Source organism: Mauremys reevesii, linkage group 27 (genome assembly GCF_016161935.1).
Source record: "Mauremys reevesii isolate NIE-2019 linkage group 27, ASM1616193v1, whole genome shotgun sequence".
Classification (NCBI taxonomy): Eukaryota; Metazoa; Chordata; order Testudines; family Geoemydidae; genus Mauremys; species Mauremys reevesii.
In genome coordinates, this window is record NC_052649.1 from 4,992,508 (window position 1) to 5,015,198 (window position 22,691).

The 22,691-nt window shown below is 43.4% G+C and overlaps 1 protein-coding gene across 1 annotated transcript in view; it reads right to left on the minus strand.

Annotated features, from left to right (window-relative positions):
• Positions 1-11,619: 11,619 nt before the first annotated feature.
• KPNB1 (karyopherin subunit beta 1) overlaps positions 11,620-22,691 on the minus strand; it is a 32,748-nt gene continuing 21,676 nt past the window's right edge. The window contains exons 12-22 of the mRNA XM_039516858.1: positions 22,274-22,404; positions 21,047-21,194; positions 20,690-20,761; positions 18,216-18,360; positions 16,161-16,243; positions 15,394-15,501; positions 14,859-15,002; positions 14,644-14,749; positions 14,423-14,537; positions 13,506-13,667; positions 11,620-12,917 (exon numbers count right to left, since the gene is read on the minus strand). Of these exons, the coding sequence (XP_039372792.1) occupies position 12,917; positions 13,506-13,667; positions 14,423-14,537; positions 14,644-14,749; positions 14,859-15,002; positions 15,394-15,501; positions 16,161-16,243; positions 18,216-18,360; positions 20,690-20,761; positions 21,047-21,194; positions 22,274-22,404 (1,215 nt within the window). The 3' untranslated portion in view covers positions 11,620-12,916. The remainder of the gene's footprint in view (positions 12,918-13,505; positions 13,668-14,422; positions 14,538-14,643; positions 14,750-14,858; positions 15,003-15,393; positions 15,502-16,160; positions 16,244-18,215; positions 18,361-20,689; positions 20,762-21,046; positions 21,195-22,273; positions 22,405-22,691) is intronic.

A 22,691-nucleotide genomic window follows, 5' to 3' on the forward strand; every position in this document is an offset into this window, starting at 1 on the left:
AAAATCCCAGCTACAATCAAGATCTGCAAAGGCAACAGTGCTCTTGAGGAAAAGATGCTCATGTGGTGCTGGATAACAGAGCAGATGGGCAATGGGGGCTTTCACCAGTCTCTCGCCAGCTCTAATCCAGAGAGGCTGTAACAAAAAAGAACTCGTATTTACCATACTGTCGTCCACCTGGATTCCACGCCTGAAATCAATGGGAGTTTGGTGCTTAAATTCCCATTCTGGGCCTTTGTCCTCAGCTTTCTGCCTCAAAGCTGCATCCTGCATATTATTTGTATTGCAGGGACCGTCTAGGATCCCCAGTCATTGACCGTGCTAGGCAATGTAGGTATCCAAGCCTTACTGCTCACTTTGCATTACCTACACACCCAGATCCTGCTCTTGCAAAGCCAGCCTCCTCCTGGACTCAAGGGGACTCTCTTGGGGGAGCTCACTGACGTGCGTAAGGAGTTAGCCTGATCTCGCCTCAATATTCCACGCAAAGGAATTGTCTCACATTTCTACAACTAAACCCCAGAGAACCCCAACCCCAATAGTCCAGCAGGGAGACGCAGGAGGAACATCTCTGTTGTCGATGGAGCTGTGCCATTGCGACCAGGCAATCGCCTGCTTGAGGAAGGAGCCAGGGTATCTTCCCTTGTAGTGTTACTCCCTCTGATTGTACTAACACGCTGGCTTCTTGTATAAATCCACAAAGGGCTAGAGGTAAAACTCCTCCATGTGGCCCCTGTATTCCAGAATCAAAGAGGTTTTATTTGGAATAATTACTCCGCTTTGTGAGCACCAGAGTGGGTAGCTACTCTGCAATAGCTGTGCCGATCAATTTCCACGTGCACGAGCCCTTAGAGCATTAATGTCATGGAGCCATGTTAAAAAAAGTCACCTTGGGTGAAATCTTGGCTCTACTGATGTCAATGGCAAAACACCCATAGACTTCAACGGAATCAGGATTTTACCCTTCTCTCTATTGATGTAAGAAAACGACCACCTATCTCCCTATCAAAAAGCTCCTCTGGCTCCCCAGCCATTGCAGAATCCAGCTCAAAACTGCCGTCTTTGTTCTTAAATCCCTCCGTGGACAATATTCTGATCCTCTTCCCTGTGCCTGCTTAGATTTGACCTCCCCTTCACTTCTTAGTTTCTCCACTGTTTGTGCAAAACCCTTCTCCTCCACAACTCCTATCAGTCTCCCCTACATCCCTCTGCCTCACCTGCTCTGCACCGATTTTCAAGCATCTCTCATGTTTGCGTTTCTCTCTCTCTCATATTTTTATGCTAACTTGGTAACTAAATTACTTCAACGGAGTTTGGCGCTGCACAACCACCTAGGGGAGAGATACGCTCCGTCTTGAGGAATTTATAATCTAAGGCGAGAGCGGGAGACCATAAGGAACCGCAGAAAATCTACAGAAAACCAAGAACAGTAAATGTAGTGAAATCCCAATGACTTCAGTCGGCAGGGCACATAGTTGGGATGTTGGGAGACAAGCCAGCTAAGAATCTCTTGGCAGGACATCTTTGCGGTGTCTGACCAAGGAGAAGAAGTGATCGTAATGGGGCAACTCACGGTGTCGGACACCATTTGGTGGTCAAGGGACATCTACATAGAACACATCACTGGACATCGGCAATACCAGGAGGGATGAGCTGGAGGCCAATCAAAAGCACAGTCAGGAAAGTAACAAATACTTTCCTCATGGATTGTATTTTCTAAATGGAAAACCAACCTAATTCTCAGTCACTGAGGGACAATCTCCATTCATTGATATATTTTGCTTTCCACAACCAAATCTCTGTCCAACTTTTCATGAGTGATGTACCCGAGTATTCAGACTCTAATATCTAAACTGTATTGTTAAATCTATTCACCTAAATTTGAGTTATTGCTGATTATGTACTCTATGTATCATATGACTTTAAAAACAAACTTTGTATTGGTGGATAATCTAACTATACCCAGATGTACAGACACTCTTTTCCCAACCTATGGATTATATCATTTTTTTAACATTAGCTTTAATCAATTTTTTTCTTTATTCTGTTTGTCAAAAGCCGGGAATGGGCGACGGGATGGATCACTCGATGATTCCCTGTTCTGTTCATTCCCTCTGGGGCACCTGGCATTGGCCACTGTTGGAAGACAGGACACTGGACTGGATGGACCTTTGATGTGACCCAGTGTGGCCGTTCTTATGTACTGAACAAGATGTAAGAGCTCTTAATGTGAATTACCATCAGCGGAGAAAATATGCCCTTGACAGAAAGAGGAGGGGGAAGTTGTGAGAGCTCCCTAGGTCCTCCATGGTCTATAAAGCCAGGGAGTAAATCAGTCAAAGGGGGGGAAGGCGGAAAATGGTCCATTTTGCACATGGGGAACAAAGGCCCAGAGAGGGGTTGAGTGACTTGACTAAAAGCACACAGGAAACCTATGTCAGAGCCAGGAATTTAATTAACCAAGACCTCCTGAGTCCCAAGCCAGTGGCTTAACCTCAAGACCAAGCTTCTTAACTCAACTTAAGGTCCTTTTGTGAATGAAATTGAGCCCCGTGAAGTGGGTGAGTTTGGATCTACTGCAAGCCATGCGTTGCTGCAGGGTGTAGAATTGTTTTTCTAGGCTATGAAATAACCAGAAACAACCCACCTTCCCTAGGCCAGGTCAGGCAGTACCCACCACAGGGCGCGCTTATTCTCGCTACAGCACTCACAACAGGGTGGTGTTAACCATTATGGATAGAGTGCCAGGAATAAAAGATGTATCCCCAAGAGATTACAGTCCGGTAGTAGCTGGGGCACGTTTTCACCATGACCTGGGTTAGGGTGACCAGACAGCAAATGTGAAAAAATCAGGACAGGGAGTAGGGGGGTAATAGGAGCCTATATAAGAAAAAGACCCAAAAATCAGGACTGTCCCTATAAAATCGGGACATCTGGTCACCCTAACCTGGGTCTTTCACAAGCCCAAAGGAAGAGTTTTAAATTTAAAAATAAAAATAAAATAGTATTTTTGGAGGCCCCATAGACGATGTGAAAAGCAACACATTTAGCCACTTCCTCTTGCTGGGCCTCCACTTCTCCCGCCCCTTTGTCTTGTCTATTTAGACTGTAGTTCTTCAGGGCAGGGACCATTTCAGCCTGTATACGTACAGCTCCGAGCACAATGGAGCCGTCACTGTAATACCACCACCTTTTTTATTTAAATTGTGCATTCGTTTACCATTAACACAGCAGTGCTGGCCTGACATGGTTATGATTTTTCAGTGGCTCTGGAGAGAGCAATGAGAGCTCAGTAGCTCAAGCGTGACAGGTGCGCAGCTGGTGCTGGGGGGATCCACTGCCCTACCCGTCAGGCTCTGTCTATGGTAAGGAAATTTGCACGGTGCAAATGTAACATAGGCAAGCTGCGTGGGTGTGTCAGGAAGGGGTTCCCTTGGGTAGGACACCAGATTAAGCTGCAGCTGTTGCAGGTGCCACTTTGCATTGCTGCCGCATGTCTACATTAGGGATTTGCACGAGGGTAACTACACGATGTGCGTGTTTTCACTAATTTCCCAATGTAGGCAGGCCCAAAAGGTGGGCTTTTGTTTTACTCACAGCACAATAGTCTGAAGGCAAACCACGAATCAGCAGCTTGTTGTCTGACACTGCTTAAAGCCCATGCACCTGAGAGGCCGAATCATTACTTCTGATCTGAATTACCGTTGTGCCTGGAGTTCCCATGGAAGCTCAGGGTTGTGCTAGAATCTGTACAAACAAATAATAAGAGACAGTCCCTGCCACAAAGAATTTACCATCTAAGCAGACAAGACCGAGGATGGGAGAGGAAACAGCAGCACTGAGAGGGTAAGTAAGTGACTTGCCCAAAATCACACGGCAGGTGAGGGGCAGGAATAGAATCTAGATCTCTTGGCTGCCAGCCCAGTGTCCTACCCACTAGACAATGCTGCCACCCAAGAAAGTCTTACATTCATTCCACCCTGCAATCTCTCAGGCTTCACGGGAGGTTCCAGACATACCAGGAATGCCATCTGAGCCTGAAGATCAATTTTTCCTCCGTTTCTTTCACAAATTTCATTTCGCAAACAGGTCTGTTTTCTCCTTCGGTATTATTCAATGTATTGCTTTAATAATAGCCAGCAGGAACTGGGGAGCCCTGCAGCCTTTAACTTCAGTAGAACTACTCACCTAAGTTACTCGCATGCCAGAAGGTTTGCAGAATTGGACTCTCCAGTTCCATCTTGCAAAAATAACCTACTTGTCCTTTTACTGAGGCAACTTTAAAAAAAAAAAACACACACACACACACACACACACCAAGAGCAAAAAACCAAAGGCATAATCAAATATTCGTTTTCTTCACTCTCCCCCTATAGCAGGGGTTGGCAACCTTTCAGAAGTGCTGTGCCGAGTCTTCATTTATTCACTCGGATTTAAGGTTTCGGGTGCCAGTAATACATTTTAATGTTTTTAGAAGGTCTCTTTCTATAAGTCTATAATATATAACTAAACTATTGTTGTATGTAAAGTAAATAAGGTTTTTAAAATGTTTAAGAAGCTTCATTTAAAATTAAACGCAGAGCCCCCCGGACTGGTGGCCAGGACCCGGGCAGTGAGAGTGCCACTGAAAATCAGCTCGCGTGCCGCCTTCGGCACACATGCCATAGGTTGCCTACCCCTGCCCTATAGGCTTGGCTTTTAAATGGTGATATTCAAGCACCTCCTTCATCATTGTCTGGTACCACTGCTGCAGTAAGGCTGTGTGGGAAGATTTTATGCCTGGGCTGGTAAATTCTCATGTCAATTTCACATAGTTGTTTTCGACCAGACTTGTGTTCTACCTCCTCTTTGTCAAAGCTGCAGTGCTTTAAAGAATCAACCTCATCTGCAGGCACATTTCTGTGCTGCGGCTAACGTCAATTCATTTGAAATTAGAAACTAAAGGCTGGGGGTTTTCAAAAGCACGGCAGGGAATGTCGTGAGCCAAACTCCCTTGAAATTCAAGGGGAGTCAAGCACCTACATCCAGATTCTCAGCTGATGCAATTCAGCATAGCTCCAGCGTTGAAACACCGCGTAGGTTGCAGAAAACTGAATGGCAGCTCACACTGTGGCAATATTTAAAAAGGGTAAATGGGATGACCCGGGTAATTATAAGCCTGTTGGTCTGACATCCATTTCAAGCAAGTCAATGGAGCAGGCGATACAGGACTCAATTAATAAAAAATAAAGGATGGTAATATAATTAATCAATAATATAATCAACATGGGTTTATGGAAAATAGATCCTGTCCAGCTACTTTATTTTTTTCAATGAGATTACAAGTTTGCTTGATAAAAGTAACCAGGCTGATGTAATATACTTAGGGGGAAGGATAGTTTAGTGGTTTGAGCATTGGCCTGCTAAACCCAAGATTGAGAGCTCAATCCTTGAGGGGGCCATTTAGGGCTCTGGGGCAAAAAATCTGTCTGGGGATTAGTCCTGCTTTGAGCAGGGGGTTGGACTAGATGACCTCCTGAGGTCCCTTCCAACCCTGATATTCTATAATAAGACATTTGATTTGGTTCTGAAAGGCATTTTGATTAAAAAAACTAGACTGATATAAAATTAACCTGGCACATATTTAATTGATTAAAAACTGGCTAACTGATAGGTCTCCAAAAGTAATTGTAAATGGGGAGTTATCACTGAGCGAGTGTGTCCCGCAGGGATCTGTTCTTGGCCCTACACTATTTAACATTTTGATCAATAATCTAGAAGAAAACGTGAAATTATCACTGATAAAGTTTGCAGATGACACAAAAATTGGGGGAGTGGTCAATAATGAAGAGGACAGGTCGGTAATCCAGAGTGATCTGGGTCACTTGGTAAACTGAGTAACAAGCGAACAATAAGCATTTTAATAGGGGTAAATGTATGCATCTAGGAACAAAGAACGGAGGCTGTACTTACAGGATGAAGATTTGGGGGTGGATAATCAGCTGAACGTGAGCTCCCAGAGCGACGCTGTGGCCAAAAGGGCTAATGAGATCCTTGGATGCGTAAATAGGGGAATCTCGAGTCCATTCGAGAGGTTATTTCACCTCTGCATTTAGTACTGGTGCAACTGCTGCTGGAATACCCTGTCCAGTTCTGGTGTCTACAGTTCAAGAAGGATGTGGATAAATTGGGAGAGGGTTCAGAGAAGAGCTACAGTAACAACAATTACAGGGCTAGAAAACTTACCTTATAGTAATAGACTCAAGAAGCTCAATCGATGTATCTTCAAAAAGAGAGGATTAAGGGGTGACTTGATTACAGTCTATAAGAACCCACATAGGGACTCTTCTGTCTAGCAGAGAAAGGTCTAATACAATCCAATGGCTGGAGGTTGAAGCTAGATAAATTCAGATAGGGAAGACATACATTTGTAGCAGTGAGAGTAATTAATCCCTGGAACAATTTACCAAAGGTCACAGTGGATTCTCCATCCCCAGCAATTTTAAAATCAAGATTAGATGTTTTTCTAAAAGATCTGTTCTGGGAATTATTTTGCGGGAAGTTCTCTGGCCTGTGTTACACAAGGAGTGAGACTAGATGACTACAATGGTTCCTTTTGGCCTTGGGATCTATGAATTAACTTCAACAAGGGCCATCAGCTGAGGAGCCAACCCTACGTTTCTTTTTCCTTCCCACATTCAGGACAAAGCTAATGGCGCAAGTACAAGCAATTGGTTCTTAAAGGACAATCAAATCCCATGCTCAGCTCCGTTATTTATAACCCCTCTTAAGTACTGACAATTTTTATTTGATGTTCAAAGATGATTCACCCTTGTCCCATTCAGCATCCAGTTTATAGGCACTGCAGGTTCTGCGACATCACCACGTGATGTTCACAGTTTTGGTCTAGACAAAGTCACCAACACCAAAAGATGCTTTGGATTTTGGGACCTGCTTCGGGTCGGCAAGCTTGGTGTGGCTCTCTTCAATAAACTTTGTGGCATCAGGATGTCACCAGGAACAATGTAAAGTATCAGGGGCTTTAACAACTGTAGCTGCAGGATGGCATTAGTGTAACTGGTTAGGGAGAAACTCAAATGATTTAACGAGGTTGTGGCATAACATAGGACTTCTTTTCAGAGCCCACCTTTTGAATCTAGAGACCTCTTTTCTGGTGCTTTTAACCCCTTATTTGGGTAAGCAAAGCACTGTCTATGAGCTAGCACTATCAACGGAGAGGAGCTTAAATCTCGCTTGCCTTTATGCAAGAAGCCCCAGGGACTGCTGGGGGATTGCTCTCCAGGGTAGGAGGACATGGGCTGGTATGGATATGCAAATCAACAGTGGGCATATATTCCTAGCTCTAGGCATGGGTAGAGCCTGCCTATCAGGTTCATAAGCCTGGATAGTGAAAAACATCTGAGATGTTTACATGGGCCTCTCTCGTGCCTTTTATCCTGGCACCTAAGAGTAGAGGGTGCTCTGCTGCCCGCGTTGTTACAGAACCAACCCCCACCTCCTTCCCCACCTGCCTACAAGAGAACACCAGAGAGTTAGGGGGAAGCTCTCTTTTAAACAAGCTGTTGAAAGAAGAGACCCTGACCAGATAGTAACGTAAGGCTCCAGGAACCTTTGAGAAGAGAAATGTGTTAACGCTACAGGCTTGCTTGAACTCCAGCTAGGGAAACGCCATTCTGCCTAGCTGGTTTGCCCTTGCCATTTCAACAGGGCATATATGTAGTAGTGGGCAGGGATGCGGGCCCTAGTCTCTGTTTGCCAGAAGCTGGGAATGGGCAACAGAGAATCACTTGCTGTTTGGTTCATTTCCTCTGAAGCACCTGGCATTGGCCGCTGCCGCAAGACAGGATACTGGGCCAGATGGACCATTGGTCTGACCCAGTGTAACCGTTCTTATGTAGCATTGTTCATTTCACATCAGGCACAAGGAGGTTGTGAAGCTGAGTGAATGCAGAGGGCTTTAAGATCACAGGCTGGCAGATGGGCTCCAGTCCTCACTCTTGTGCAGCACACCAATACTCCTCTCCTGTTTTATATTTAGAGGGTGAGTGTTCTCAGTAAGGCAGTCGTAACAGCAGTTGGATTACGGGAGCAGGAAGGGTCCTAACCAGAGGCTACTATTAACACCGTCATAGACGAGGTTGTGTTCTAATGGGGCAGTGTGCACAGTTGCAGAGAAGTGATTTTAATGCCCTTGAACCCATCAGCTACACAGAGCGCTGAGGTTGAAGGAGGCTCTTTGGCTCAGTTTTAACTTGCTGAACTGCAGGATGGCTCTTGAGAGGTAATACTGGCAGAATGTAGCTTGGGGGTTGAATCCTCACATTTCTACTGTTACATCTTCATCTCCTGGCAGAGGTAGCAACAACTCCAGGAAGGGGTAGGGAGAGAGTCATGGCAGGGGGGAAACCAGCTGCACCATGATCCAGGGAAAATGAGACATACGCCATGAATCATCATCTCCTGGGGGGGGGGCCTTACCTAATCAGCACAAGTGCTCCTTTCAGAATGGTGCTCATCCTGGCTCGGATTCGTACTAATTTAGCAGCAGCGGTAAGAGCAAGCTCTAGCACCCTCGCTTGTATGAGCAGGAAGGTACTATAATTTTGATCAGCCAGGTGAGATTTCACAGTACGGATTGTAGGAGCTGCATGGGCTCTGTGTACCATCTCTCCCCGCTCCGCAGACAAAGCCTCCACTCTCTCATGAGGTGGTAGGGAAGCGATATATGTAAGCCCATTAGGAAGTCCCTAACTAGGTTCGGCTAAGACACAGTACTCAAGTTTTAGTATTGACACCGTCCCTCCCATTCACATATCACCTAACAGCCCAGCTGCAAATGCCTACATGAAACAGACGTATTTTCACTTCTTTTAATGCTATATAGCAGCTGGAAACAGGGAGCTATTCCACACGGCATAAGGCCACAATCTTGGGAGTCACTAGTTTTGTCTCATCCCTTGAACCAAAGTCCTGCCCACTCAGTCATTAAAAAACCCCTGGGGATTTCACCTAAGAGGGTAATGGCAAGACCCTGTTGACGAAATTACATTCTACCTCCCTGCACTGCCTTTGCTACAGTGAGCCACTAATACTTGCCTAAGATGTCGTAGGCTTGCCATGCCCTTAGAAACGGCCACAGCCCAAAGGGGAAAATGAGATTTTTCAGTGACAGAGCCGTATTAATGAGGTGGCTTTGGCAAAATACAAGATCATACGTATGTGCAGAGACTAGCTTTGTCAAAGTGAGCAGTAGGTGTTACTGCCAATTAAAAACAAGTGGGATCCCAGCGAGCTCAGTCCTCCTTTACAAACAGGTTGATAAGCCTCTCACCTGTGCTTTGTGGCTCTACCCCCACTGCTCAAGTGATGCATCATGGGGTGGGGAGGGGAAGGCATGAGGCAAGTAAAACTGTTCTCCCTAACTCACCACCACTTACGAGGCTACACAGCAAATGCACATACAGAACAGAGGCAGCGCTGAAGATCAAAGAACCAAAACAGACAGCCAACCCTGATCGAAGAGGCCAGACTTCTTCCATGAAAAGTTTTGTACAGCGCTGCTATTCCTGCTCAGTGATGATGCACGTTAGAATAGCACATATGGGCGGATGAGACATCACTGTCAGCTCCAGCTCCCCCAAACAGGAAACTAGACGAAAGAGTGTCATTCATGCAATCAGAGCGTACACCCACACAGTCTCACTGAGCGAAGTAGAGGAGGAGGGTTTCTGGCAAGAGATGCAGTAGCTATATAAAATGAAGCAGCAAAAATAATGAAAACCAAAATAAAGCAGCTTTTATTTAGAAGGTAAATAAAATCAGTGGTACCAATTTGTTAGTAAGAGGGACCCTTTCCAATCCATCATCGTCAACAGGTCACAACTGCCAATTCATAGGTGACACAGTAACAGTATGTAAGTGTCAATACAGATTAAAGATATATAAAAAAGTATTCTCAGAAGCCAAATAAGCACCAACCTCATTAGGTCTGGCTGACAATAATTTGACAGAACTGAGACAGTTAAAGTTGCTTGGTTCTGAAAGGTAAAATACTAGGACTGCATTAAGTGGGCACTTTGAAAGATTACATGAACTTTTTCCCCTCCATTCGACTGCATTAGCTGCCTTTGGCAAGACATTTGACCAGGAAAAGAAAAGCGTAAGAAACATACAGAAATGCTACAGCACAATATGAACTGAACTGCTACTTGAGACCAAAAGCTTCTTAAGCCACTTCCAGCACAGCAATATTTCCTCTCCTCTGTATCCCCTTCCCCAATCACACATTAACCTTTACCTCATGTGGCAGGGCAAAGCTGGTGCAAAGCCCAGGCTGGGAGCTAACAAAATGCTACCAAAATGCTTTGCTGAAACAAGCACATTTTGATCCGGGTGCTGAAATTGCACATTTAAAAAAATCAAGGATTTATCCCATTAATTAAGTCTGCCAGGCAGTGAAACTGGCTTTTAAGATTTGTTTTTTTTATATATTTATATATTTGTCCCTCTCTCCAAACCACAGTGGTTACAGGATTAAAGGATAACAGTTGCAGGCCTAGCACCAACACTGGAGGTGACAGACCAGTTTTTCCTCACTACCACACTGTGGGATGGTGTTGCTTGTGTGAAAGTTGTTAAAGATTAGTTTGAACAGTTTCAAGAACTGCTTTCCCTGGAACAAAAACATGACAGACAAGATTTGTTTCTACTACTGTCTCAGTGTACTTTATTCTCCTGCTGTCTACAGCTGAACAGCCACACAGGACAGAAACAGGTAGCACTGAGGAATGATCAGATTTCTCCCCTCCACGTTCCCCTCCCCAACTTCAGGAATGGCTTTTTTAGGAAACCCCAACCTACATCAAGAAACAAAACAAAAAGAAAAGGCATTAATAGAAATGTGACCCAGGCCTCTCCCTAACCAATGTTTTTGAGGTGGTCAACTCTCCCAATTCACAAAACAGAGCTGTCCTCTCCTCTAAACACCTGGGATTTTTTTTTTGTACACTGGTTCAAAGGTCGGCACTTTGACTGCATTCTGAACCCGGCACTGAAAGGCACATATCCGATACCCTGTACAAGAGCTATTGTGGATGCTGCAGTGCGGATGGGCAACAGAAGTGGATTCCATTATCATGGATCCCAGGATCAGTTGGGGAGAGAAGGAAGGGGATAAAACAGATTTTTACCTGCTTCTTGCAAAATTATAGATGAAGGTTTTCCCTTCTCCCTCCCACAGGCAAACAGCTTTAAAAATGCCCAAGTTAAGCTGCAAATTCAGAAATGCTGGTAATATCAGTAACTGCATAATAAAGATGACATTAAAAATTGTTTCAAACCCCACACCTTCTCTATTTTTCATGTCTTATTGCTGATAAAATCCAGAATAATTGAGGGACTATGCCTCAAAGAACAAAAAATTGATTTAAAAAGAGACAAGATATTTTGATCCTTCACATCTTTCATGTTAGAGAATAAAAAAAAGCAGTATGCTAAGGGGAGCGGCAAACAGCCAATCTGTCCCAAAGTTGCCCATCAGACTTTTAGTACACTTAAAAAAAAGTTAATGGGTTCCCCTTTTAATTGGAAAGACCAAGAATACAAAAAGAAAGTACTGGGGAATGTTTGACACCATTTTATTAATCTTCAACTGCAGTGGAAAAATAGAACCTTTTACAAGTGCCGTCTTGTGTAAGCTCAAGCCAGTATATATATATTTATATAAATTTATCTTTTTTTCCTTTTTTGTTTTGAAGTGCAGCAAGAGACCAATACCACATTAAATTCGATCAAATAAAAGAGCACAAAAGGCCAAGCAGTTTCCAAATGGCATTTTATCAGATTTTGTTTGAACATTGAATTTATCCTCATTTTGCAATCCAAAATATTACCTGAAGTTTTACTTTATTGTTTTTAAACTCTTTGGCACAATTTAGTGGGTGTTCGGGCTGCTACAGTACAAGTCAGGAGAGATCTTTCCCTTTGCATTCTCATTGCCAATTCTGAGCACTTACATTTATGGGTTGTTTTTTTTAAGGTCTGAAATCTTGTTTGACAGTTTGTTTCTAATCCCTCTAACGCAAGAGTTCCCTCCCCCCTCCCCCATTTCTACATTCACAGTTGAACAATATTAAGGAAGGAAAGGCGCTTTGATGAAACAAGATCATGAAAAGCGTCACTCAGAACGGGAGCTCTGAACATTCGTCAGTGTTTCCCTAAAATAAAAAGCCCTAAAGAGCGACTTTCCTTTTTTTCCTCTTTTCTTTTTACATCTCTTATGCTGCATCAGTAGACTGAACTTCGGTTAGTTTATGAAATGCAACTGCTAACCCTTTTTTGGGAAAAGATAAACTGCAATGACTTGAAGTTGAGAATGTGGATACCGCCTCATTCACACACACTCACTCTTAGACTGAAAATCCTTCACCCCTCCTTTTATCCCATGCACTGACAGCATTGTGTGGCAAAGGTTACAGAAGGCGGGCCAGAGACCCAGACTCCATCCATCTCTCTTCAGCAGCAAAAGCCAGACCTCAAACAAAGAGCACCACAGGTGAACCTAGTTTCCTCTCCCCCAAACTAATCATTCCACTTCGCACTGGCCAAAAGACAGAAAAGCTAGTTCTAGTCTCTGTCGGAAGAAGAGACTGCTTATTTTTTGATAGAACCCAGTCGTTCCCTCTTCCTGAAGACGGCCGATGTCAGGTTTTCTACGCAAGTCAGTGCTCAGCTCCCTAACAGCGCTGCTGCTGTTGTTGCTGTGGCGGGATTTTCAATGTGGTGTGTTTCAAGCCTCACTCACTCATCCTCTCATTCCCAAACATTCAGCATCCGTGCACACTCCTCACTTCCGGGTTTTTTCAAAAGAGTGGAGATTTCCAGTGGGGGTCTTGGGTGTCATCCCAATGGTAACAGATCTGCAATCAGAGAGGGACAGTTGTAGAAATTAAAAAAAAGCCCCTCTTTGGAGCCAACGTGAGGCCACTTAGAAGAGGCCAAGGAAAAAGCATCTTCGCAAAACCAGAAGGGGCCATCATTCCGTGAATTCCAAGATCAGGAATCACAATATCCCACAGTGCACAGGAAAGCTGTTCCCTACTCTACTGTTCCTTTTAAAAGCCCTTACTCATACTGGGGGGTCAAAATTTTACTAGCTACAACCAACCACTAAACCGCAGAAAAATCCATGCCCATGTGACCCAGAGAAAGCATGCTGGAACCCACTAGAACTCATTAGCAGCTATGGCAGCATAGTTCTGATTCCAGCGTGGAGAGGACCTTACTCTAGATTTGTTACGGTCAAGCATCAGTTCTTTTCTCTAGGAACAAGCAGTGGCCATCTGGGCTTTATAGCTTTAAATGGGTAGTTTACGGAAAGCTAAACAAGAAAAAGCCTTTTTATAGCATGAGGCTTCTGTGAAGTGTCTCCTTCAATGGGCCTGAGCTTAGAAGTTTAATCTGTGTGGTCATTTCGCAATATGAGGGAAAGGGAGAAGGCCCCTTACCAAGCTTGATTCTTCAGTTTTCTCAGTTCTTTAGTTGCCCAGGTAGCAAGGGTTTTTGTTTTGTTTGTCTTGGATCTTCTTCCTTCAGTTAGAAGTTCATGTATCATGGGTCTAGCTTCTACTAATTTCAGTACATCCTTTCCAAATGCTGTACACAAATCCCTGTGGAAAACAAAGAAGAGAGAATGGGCTTTAATGCTTTGCTGAATGCCACAGCCAGAAACATGCCAGTTAGATCAGCTTTTGCTAGCAACAAGAGAAGACTGACTCCCAGCTAATGTCCCTTTTTAAATGTCACATATGGTCAGCAACGTGAGAGCCAAACAGCCTCCTAAACGGCTATTAGCTGGAAACATCCATGTCCCCTGTCCAAAGGATGTCCTCCCTGAAAGTTCCATCCAGCTCCCATTGAAGTCAAGAGAAAACACTCCCATTGACTTCAATGACAGCTGAACTGGGCCCTGCACTGTCAATTCACAAGCTGAAAATTTCATTGTATGGAGCCTTCCTTTAAGATCCTTGTCCCCGACTCCTTTTAAGGCATATGCAATTTGCCCCTTCATGGCAATGACTGACAGGGAGCAAATGGGCCACCCACCAGGGCTGGTAAACAGCTTGTGATGAGGAACCACCCCTCTGCACAGTCCTCCAATTTCTTGCCTGTTCCTGGGTTAGAGCCCAACAATGAGTTAAAAAAAATCCTAAACTGAAGATTCTGTGGTTGGCACTTCAGATACATGAAGGAAGATTCAAATAAGTCCCTTTACAGGCTCTAGTCTCTCAAGACCCATTTCTAATTCAAGCAGATAACTTTAAAAAAGCACTTCTTGTGATATTGTGTTTACTGTACTAACAATAATCTACCTGGCGAGTGTGCGGTCACTTATCCTCTAGCCAAAGGAGTCTGGAATTCTTACCCTATCAGCCCAGCAGCACAAGCTACTACTCCATCTGTGTGATCCTCATCTCCAGCAATGTGGTCGATGAAAGACAGAATAAATTCTACTCTTGGCTGCACCAGCATCACATCCGCTGAAAGGAAATGACTGGTTTAATGTAGCAGGCTTAAGTTACAGCATACCTTTAAAAAAAGGTCCCCCTTCCCTAAAGGCTCTGTGCTACAGGACAAAATACTCACGATGCACGTTTTCTTGGTCTCCCTTCAGTCCCTGAATGATGCCAGTGTAAGCTTCCAGACAGCCCTCCCTCAGCTCATTCAGGTAGTCCACCATGTCATAGTCAGACTAGATGGAAAACAAAGAACATGCCTGTACAATGGCCGTTGGCAAGCAACTAAGACAGATGTATTTCACCCTGGATGAGAAGGAGCTGCCAAGTGCCCTGCTGGTTTACCTTATCAACCTGGGCTTGCGAGGCCTGCTGGAGAGTATTCAATACAACCTCTAGATATTTTTTAAACTCTCCTCCGATGGCCAGGGCAATATCGCCAAACACAGAGAGAATCTGAGGCTTCACAGACCTATGGACATTCTCATTCTGAGAAAGAGAGAGAGAGAGAGAGATTGGAAATGAAGATGAATGACTGGAAGCTTAAATCCCCTCTCCCCACAGAGGACACCCGATTTCTCTTCAAATTATCATGTTATCTATACATCCAAAGAAGTGAGCTGTAGCCCACAAAAGCTTATGCTGAAATAAATTTGTTAGTCTCTAAGGTGCCACAAGTCCTCCTGTTCTTTTTGCGGATACAGACTAAAACGGCTGCTACTCTGAAACCACATTAGCTAGCTATATATTGCTTACGTCTCCTGATATAACCTTTTTCAAACATCTCTAACTTCTCCCAATACAGTCTCTGCCTCTCACTTTCCTTTATCGCCACTAATAGCTAGTTTGCTTAACTGGCTAAAAGTAGGTAAGCACTTACCCCCAAGTTCTCCAAGAGCAGCTGCATAACCTCATCGCAGAAAGGCAAGATGTTGGACTGCAGGGCTCTGCATAAGTCTCCAACTAGGCCTACTGCAGCCAGACAAACCTACGAAGAGAACAGTAAGTATGCACCAACCCAGTATAAGTTGGTATTCCCCACACTGCCTGTGATTACTGCGCTAGCCTATTAAAACACTAAATTATGGCATTGTAACAGGCAGGAACTAAAATAATCACTTAATAGTGACCCTCGTCTGCAATTGCCCATAAAAGTCAGTATTTCAACAGTTAAAGCTCTAAGTCATAAAGAAGAGATCTGAATAAGTTTACCCGATTGGAGGCGAGTGCTCCAGATGCCAACGAGTGACAGATACTTGTTTTAGAGACATGCTGAAAAAGTTCAGCAGCCAGGTGTTCTAAGGATCAGCACCAGAGTAAATACCATGGCATGCATGGTCTATTGGAAATTCATTCCTAGGAGCAACTTCTCTCCTGATCAATGCCACTGAATATGCAGTCAATGCAGAACCTCAGGTGTCAAGCTGATGACTGCCAGCTGTGGACAATTTTAAATAGAGGAGAGTCTATAAATTCATTTACAAGTGCAGCCAGTAATTACTGAGTTCCTACAGTGCTCACACACTGGCTTCCTCACCAGAAGCCAAAGGGCCTCAGGGGATGCAATCCTGAAGAACTCTGTAAATCCCTAACTACCAACAGATGCAAAAAAGTTCTGAACGTGGGGCTCCCAGATTTAGGTCCTACCTGGTACTCTGCATAGTTCTTCAGTCCAATGCCCAGGAAGGGTTTGAAGGCGTCCATATACTTCAGAAACTCTCCCCCCAAGACTGCACAGAAAACACTCTGATTAGGTCTAATCCCCACAGGACAGTCTACATGTTTGCCTGATGTCTAAAACAAGGAAACCCAGTCCTTTGCAGCTCTCAGGAAGAGCATGTACATTCAACAGAAGCATGACAAATTGATTCGCCACTAGATTTTACACTAAGAATTGAGCACCAGTGGAAAACATCCTTTTGTAATAAAATGGACTTCAAGAGACTTGTAGGAGATGCAGTACACTGAAGATAAGGAACAGATCCTTCCTGTTCTCAGAGGTGGCTGCAGGGTTCCCCCAATACATACACAGCACCCTTTAGAGCAGTGGTTTTCAGCCTTTAATTACCCAGACTACACATACCTGGGTATTTTTGTGGCTGCAAAGGACTGTGCAAGTGGGATCATGGCAAAAAATATGGCTGAGCCTGGGTGGGGTTCTCCACCCAGCGGGGATGCATGGGGCAGCGCCAGGTCACACTACACCAGTTTGAGAAGTCCTACTTTGTAGGATTAAAGTTGAGTGGGGGTGGGGCACAGCATAAATGAGACAATAGTAAAATCCTCCTTTTGGAACAGTTGTCCAGCTTCTATTTCAGCTATGGAAGAACGGAGGGGCCCAAGTGTAGACTAATATTTGGGGTGCTTGTATTTAAAGAACACTTAACTACCTGGTGAAAGAAAAGGCTTCCCTTTATATTACATATCTGCCTTCCCCCAGCCCCTTATCACAAATGAACCCACAAGTTACTATTAACCTCTGGCAAGGAGAATGGCTTTGCCCAAACAGGGCGTCATACTGTTTATTCACAAGTCAGCCCATTAGCCAAGGTCGCAACCAATCCCCAGCAATCAGGCACTCCTCTTCCTCACTTGCAGACCCAGCCAGTCAATTCCATTGATTCCACTCAAAGGATACTGATCACTTCAAGCGTAGTCACAAATCATTCTCCACTTTGCCGGGCAAAGTCACAAACCTGTTCTAAGAGCAGCTACTCCAGGAAGCCAGAATTAACTTCTCTGCATTTTCAGACTCTCATGTATTCTGAGAGCAATTAGACACATGCCTCTACACTAAAAACAGGCTTAGGCTCCAGGAGAGCAGCCCCTCAATGAGCTAGCCACACTAATGGCCTCAGAAACATGAAGGGAGATTCAAATAAGTCCTTTTACAGCCTCCTGTCTCTCAAGAACCATTTCCAAATCAAGCATGGTCTTTAAAGGAGATTACTGTTTTTTCCAAACAATGAAATCACATATGGATTTCTAACAGCACCCAACTTTCACATCCAAACATACAGTGTTTGAAAACACAATGCATTCCTAGAGCTCAATATCATGCCATAGCAACAGCATTGTAAAGAGGAATCACAATGAAGCTCTAAAACGGTCTGGTATGCTGCAACCCAAACTTTAGTAAGAATCAAAATTTGCAACGAAAAAGAATTTCAGTCTCTGCACTGTGTGGCTTTTAAAGACAAAAAACACACCAACCACTGACATAACTACACAAATCAATGGTAACAGATAACAGCAAATGTAAATCAGAATATTAATTTTCATTGCAATAGCATCTAGAGACCAGCAGCCCATTGTGCTAAGCACTGTACAAAAATAAAGAGAAAGTCCTATATACTGCCTATTCAGCACACACACTACCCAGGTTATCTACAGAAAACAACACACACACAAGAAATACAGTCTACGAGAATCAAGCTGTCATCTGATTTGTTGGACTGACTATCACAAACTTTCACAGATCTGGAGGCGTTATTCTGGAATAGTTATGCAGTTAAATTTGCATCTGCGTAAACTCAACTATTTAGCAAAGGATGTTATACGTTAAGCCTTCATCAACAGTAGCAGCTGTCAGGGATAGACATAGTGCCAATCACAAAACCACAAGTCTGATTTGTTCCCACAGAGCTGTTTGTACACTGCATAAAGCAAATGACTTTTTTTCCCCCAGTCTTCACTACTGACCTTCCACCAGGGTGCTGACTGCCATGAGGGCATCCTCTTGCACTCCCCCTGATCCAGCCGTGCTCTGGAACATTCTCAACAGAGATGCCATAACCACATCAGAGATCTGCAAAGCATCCTGGTGCTGCACTTTCCGGAGAACATTCTAGGTTTGGGGGAAGGGGAAAAAAGAAGAGATTGTAATACACTACTCTCATATACATTAGGCTAAATTCTTCCTTTGAATTTTCCACACTAGCTCAGAACACTACAGTTTTATCAAAACCATACTATGCTTTTAAAAAAAGAAGATCAACTATTGCTCTGAAAACCATTGCTGCAAAAAAATGCTTTGTCAGTACAAGTAGAGAATGCTGTTCTCATTTTATCTAGCCTTGATTTTCCAGCTACAGAACAAGCAGAGTTTATCTTTCCTGCTAGAGAGGCTGTTCTCTGGGCATTTAATTTATGACTGGAATTATGTATGGCTAGACTTAAGCAATCCCTTTTTAACACTGCCCATTTCCCATTGTAACAATCTTCTAGCAATTTTATTTCCGATTGTGGATTGTAATTGAATTTTGCTGGTAGCTCCATGAAGTGATAGGGAATTCCAGTTGCCCTGCATGCTTCATGTACACCATAGTATTAACAGACAGGACACATTTTACCATCAGTGCTATAAAACAGGGTTTCCTACAACATTCCTAAGTATTGTTCCTACCAGGTTCCTCAAAGACCTCTTTTCCCAACTATTCTATATGCTCTCTTTTCACTGCAAAGTTCTCCCTATCACCACCTTTAACTTGACCTCAGAAATTTAGTTTGGGCAGTTCACTATTTAAGAAACAAACAAGAAGCCCCAACACCCATCAAGTGAAGGACACAAAGATCCTTTAACCACTTGCCTCCACATGCTTGGCAAAAAAATTAAACTAATATATTTCATATATGCCACTTCAAGGAATGTTTTGAACTCGAATTTTTAAATTGACCCACTTCAGAAAAGTTTGAGTTTCACCATTAACATAGTAGGTCTTGCTCTTTTTCTTAAAATTCTTTGTACAAATATTTTTAAAGTAATTTCTTATGTTGCATGCTTATCTTTTCAGCAGGGAATAAATGACTGCCTACACACCAGAAACAGTGAAACTGATTACATACAAAGCTTATCCAAATAAAACTGAAAAGTGCTCTCCATTAATTTTTCAGTTAGTCACGTTAAGTATTGTAGCTACAGTAAGTACGAAATTCAGAGAAATGTGATATTCATGTTGACAGTATACCTTAGAAGAGTAAAACCGGACTGCAAATGACTGGAAGCGGCTTGAAAGGGATAATTAATCTCATACTAGTGAGATCAGAGAGATCCCAGACATCAGACTTGCCTCTATGATTCTGCTGGGTTTGATGGATCTTACTATTAGCATCCGTGATTTGAAACTTTCTTTCATTCTCTCCAAATTTCAGAGAGCCCAAGCTGGTACTACTTGTTTTTGAACATGAGGGTGTTAAATCATTTCAGACTCTTATGTTAATGGAAATGGGAGAAGTCATGAACCCATAATGAGCACACAACAAAAGCGGAGAAAAAGTGAGTTTCAGATAAAGATGGGTGTTCAGTAACGGCTTTTATTTCAGTGTACGTGATGTTCAAACACACCTCTAGGAATGTTACCATACAGAAGAGAGCGGGGTCTGCTTCTGAATCCTGCATGGAGCATGCTGAATCCTCATCTACTGTAAAGTATTTTGAAGAAGTGCATTAAAGCTTATAATATGCTAATATTTTCCAGTAATAAACAGAGGTATTAACTGCACTTTAGAAAAGTTACAGTAATGCTGGAAAACGTACAGTAGGCACGATCCCACAGTAGCTCCAGTCCTTTTGCAGTACAGACAGCAGGAAGCTATGCTGCCAGATATCACATGATATCAGCAAGACTGTCTGATGGATTTCCAGAGTGGCTCAGAAAAAGGATGGCAGTTTTCAGTAACCTTTAAGGCTAGGCAAGCAAGTGGAATGAGCTAATGCTCCCAAAACACGTGAGGTGTTCTTTACCAAGTTGTTTAATTTCAGTGCAAATTTAAATGAGTATTGAACTTCAACCACAAGCAGCAGTGCACAAATTAAAGCTGTTAATTTCTTTGATGAGTGTTGACAAAAGTGAGTGATTGTTCAATCTTACACTAACATGACAGCCAGTGTGAAATTGCAGATATTTTACTTTAAATATTGCTGGTAAGATGTGCTCTGTCCCACAAAAACAAGAGTATTTTGTTGGTTTTTAAACCAGGCACTTAGTTGTGCAAGGCTCCATCCTTTCACATGTTTAAGCTCCTCTGCCCCTTTCAGACTAACTTGGGTGTAAGGAGCGCATTTCATTTTAAAAATTTCATCTGCAAGCGTGCACTCTTTGGGATGCATGAACTTTTCACAAGATTCTGCCTATTTCCTCTCCATGGATGTCAGGACTGATAAGAAAGTGGTTTACCTGTAGAGTAGCACATAGTAGAGACTGAAGATCATTGAACTGGATTCTGTCTGATGTGCTCTGGATATGGGACTGTAGGAGAACAAAAACAGATTCTTTTAACACTTAGAAAAAAGGTCTCTGCAGTTGTAGCATGGACATTAAGATGCCACAGCAATGGCAGTGCTAGGACCAGAAGGAATGCAGCTTTAAACTTGCTTGTTCCACTTCAAGTTTCTCAAAAGATACTTGCTATATAGTCAATCAACAGAAGAACTCATTTGGCTAGAGACTAAAGCCAGAATACAGCGAAGTGATTATGCCGCGGAGGATTATATTTGCCCTATGACCCTGGTAGCGAATTTGGCCTCTATCTACCTCCATCTGCAGCACTTGCTGCAGCCGCTCCATAATGACCAAAGTCGTCTTTTGGACAGCAGGGTAACAGTCCTTGGCACTGTTTTTCACTATTTCCATCAGAGCTTCATATGCAGCACTCCGCAGGTTATTCTGGTGTCCATCCGGCCTAAACGGGAAGGAAAGAAAGAGTTTGTTTATTTTTTTTTGCTCTCAGTGGCCATGCTGGCTTAAATACAGACCTTGTTTGACCAATTAGTAAAAGTTACACCTCAATGCTACAGCAGAAGCTGAACATATCTATCTGTACTATAATATGTACTGCAATAGCTGTACTATTACCATGGCTTGAATCTAGGCTCAATTTTTGGTAGTTTGGTTTTATTAATCTGTGTTAATGAAAGATGCTGGAAGTTCTTTATTTAGTCAGGGCCAGCACTTTCAGAGAAAACTTCTCAACACAGTCTCCTGATGTGCCTCCACCCTAGAGGGGCCACCTCAAAGACTGATCTTGTAGTTAAAGCACTAGAGCAAGGTCTCAAAAGATCAACATTCAATTACTGGATCAGCCAGACTCCCTATTTGTCCGTGCGCACGTCACTTACTCTGTGCCTTACTCCCCATCTGCAAAATGGCTGTCGTGTCTATTTTTGTGAGCTGTTTGGGGGCAGGGGCAGTGCTACTGTGTGTATACCATGTTTAGCATAATGCGATTGTGATCTGCTGTGGGGCCTCTAGGTAAAAACTACACCACAATACACTGAGTGCATGCAAGCTACAGTGATGAAAGTCACACCACACAGACAGTTCTAGAGACCTTTAATCTGTCTTGCTACAATCTTGACTACTTAGTGACTCTCAGGCCAGACAGGATCTCTCAAATGGCTTGCTGACTACTGTGCAGACCTCTGTACATTTCAGACTGTGTACACAGTTTTACGTGGTATTCCACAACTTGAAGGAAAGCACTGGAGGAGAAAATACATTTACAGGATGCTCCGGAGATCTCAATAAGGATGAATGAGACCAAAAACTGGAAAAATCCCTGTATGTGCAAATATGACTTTTCTCTTGGGAACTGACATTAGATTCTCCAATTCACACAAACTTTAGGCCATGATGAATTGACACCCTTAACACATCACTTCACATGAGTTTTAGGAGGCAACAGGAGTGGGACAGGGGGATTTAAAAAAAAACCAAAGAGAGGCATTTCTGCAGAGATTAGGACAGCTGGTTTGAGAGTACCTGTCTGTGGTCTCCAGGAGTTTCTGAACTATTAGCTCAAACGAGGAGGATAAACAGTAGGTTGCTGGCTCTTCTTGATCATCTGCTACATCTGCAGCTTCATAGGCAGCTTCAGCCAGACTAGAGAAGGCCTGAAATACAGAACAGATCACAGTGTCTACAATGGAATGAGTTTATCGTAACAGCAAACTAGCTCAGCCACATACATGGCCTTGCCAGTTGAAGGGATTGCAAGTGACACATTTAAAGTAATGATCTGTCAGCCTGCCCATTCATTCCCATGGCAGCATCAATGGTTTAGGAGAAACTGCGATGTGTGGCCAAATTCATTTGCCAAAAACAATAGGAAAAGGTCAGCGGAATGAGAATTCACAATATGAAACAAGCTGAATAGCAGGAAGAAAACTTGCCATTGTTT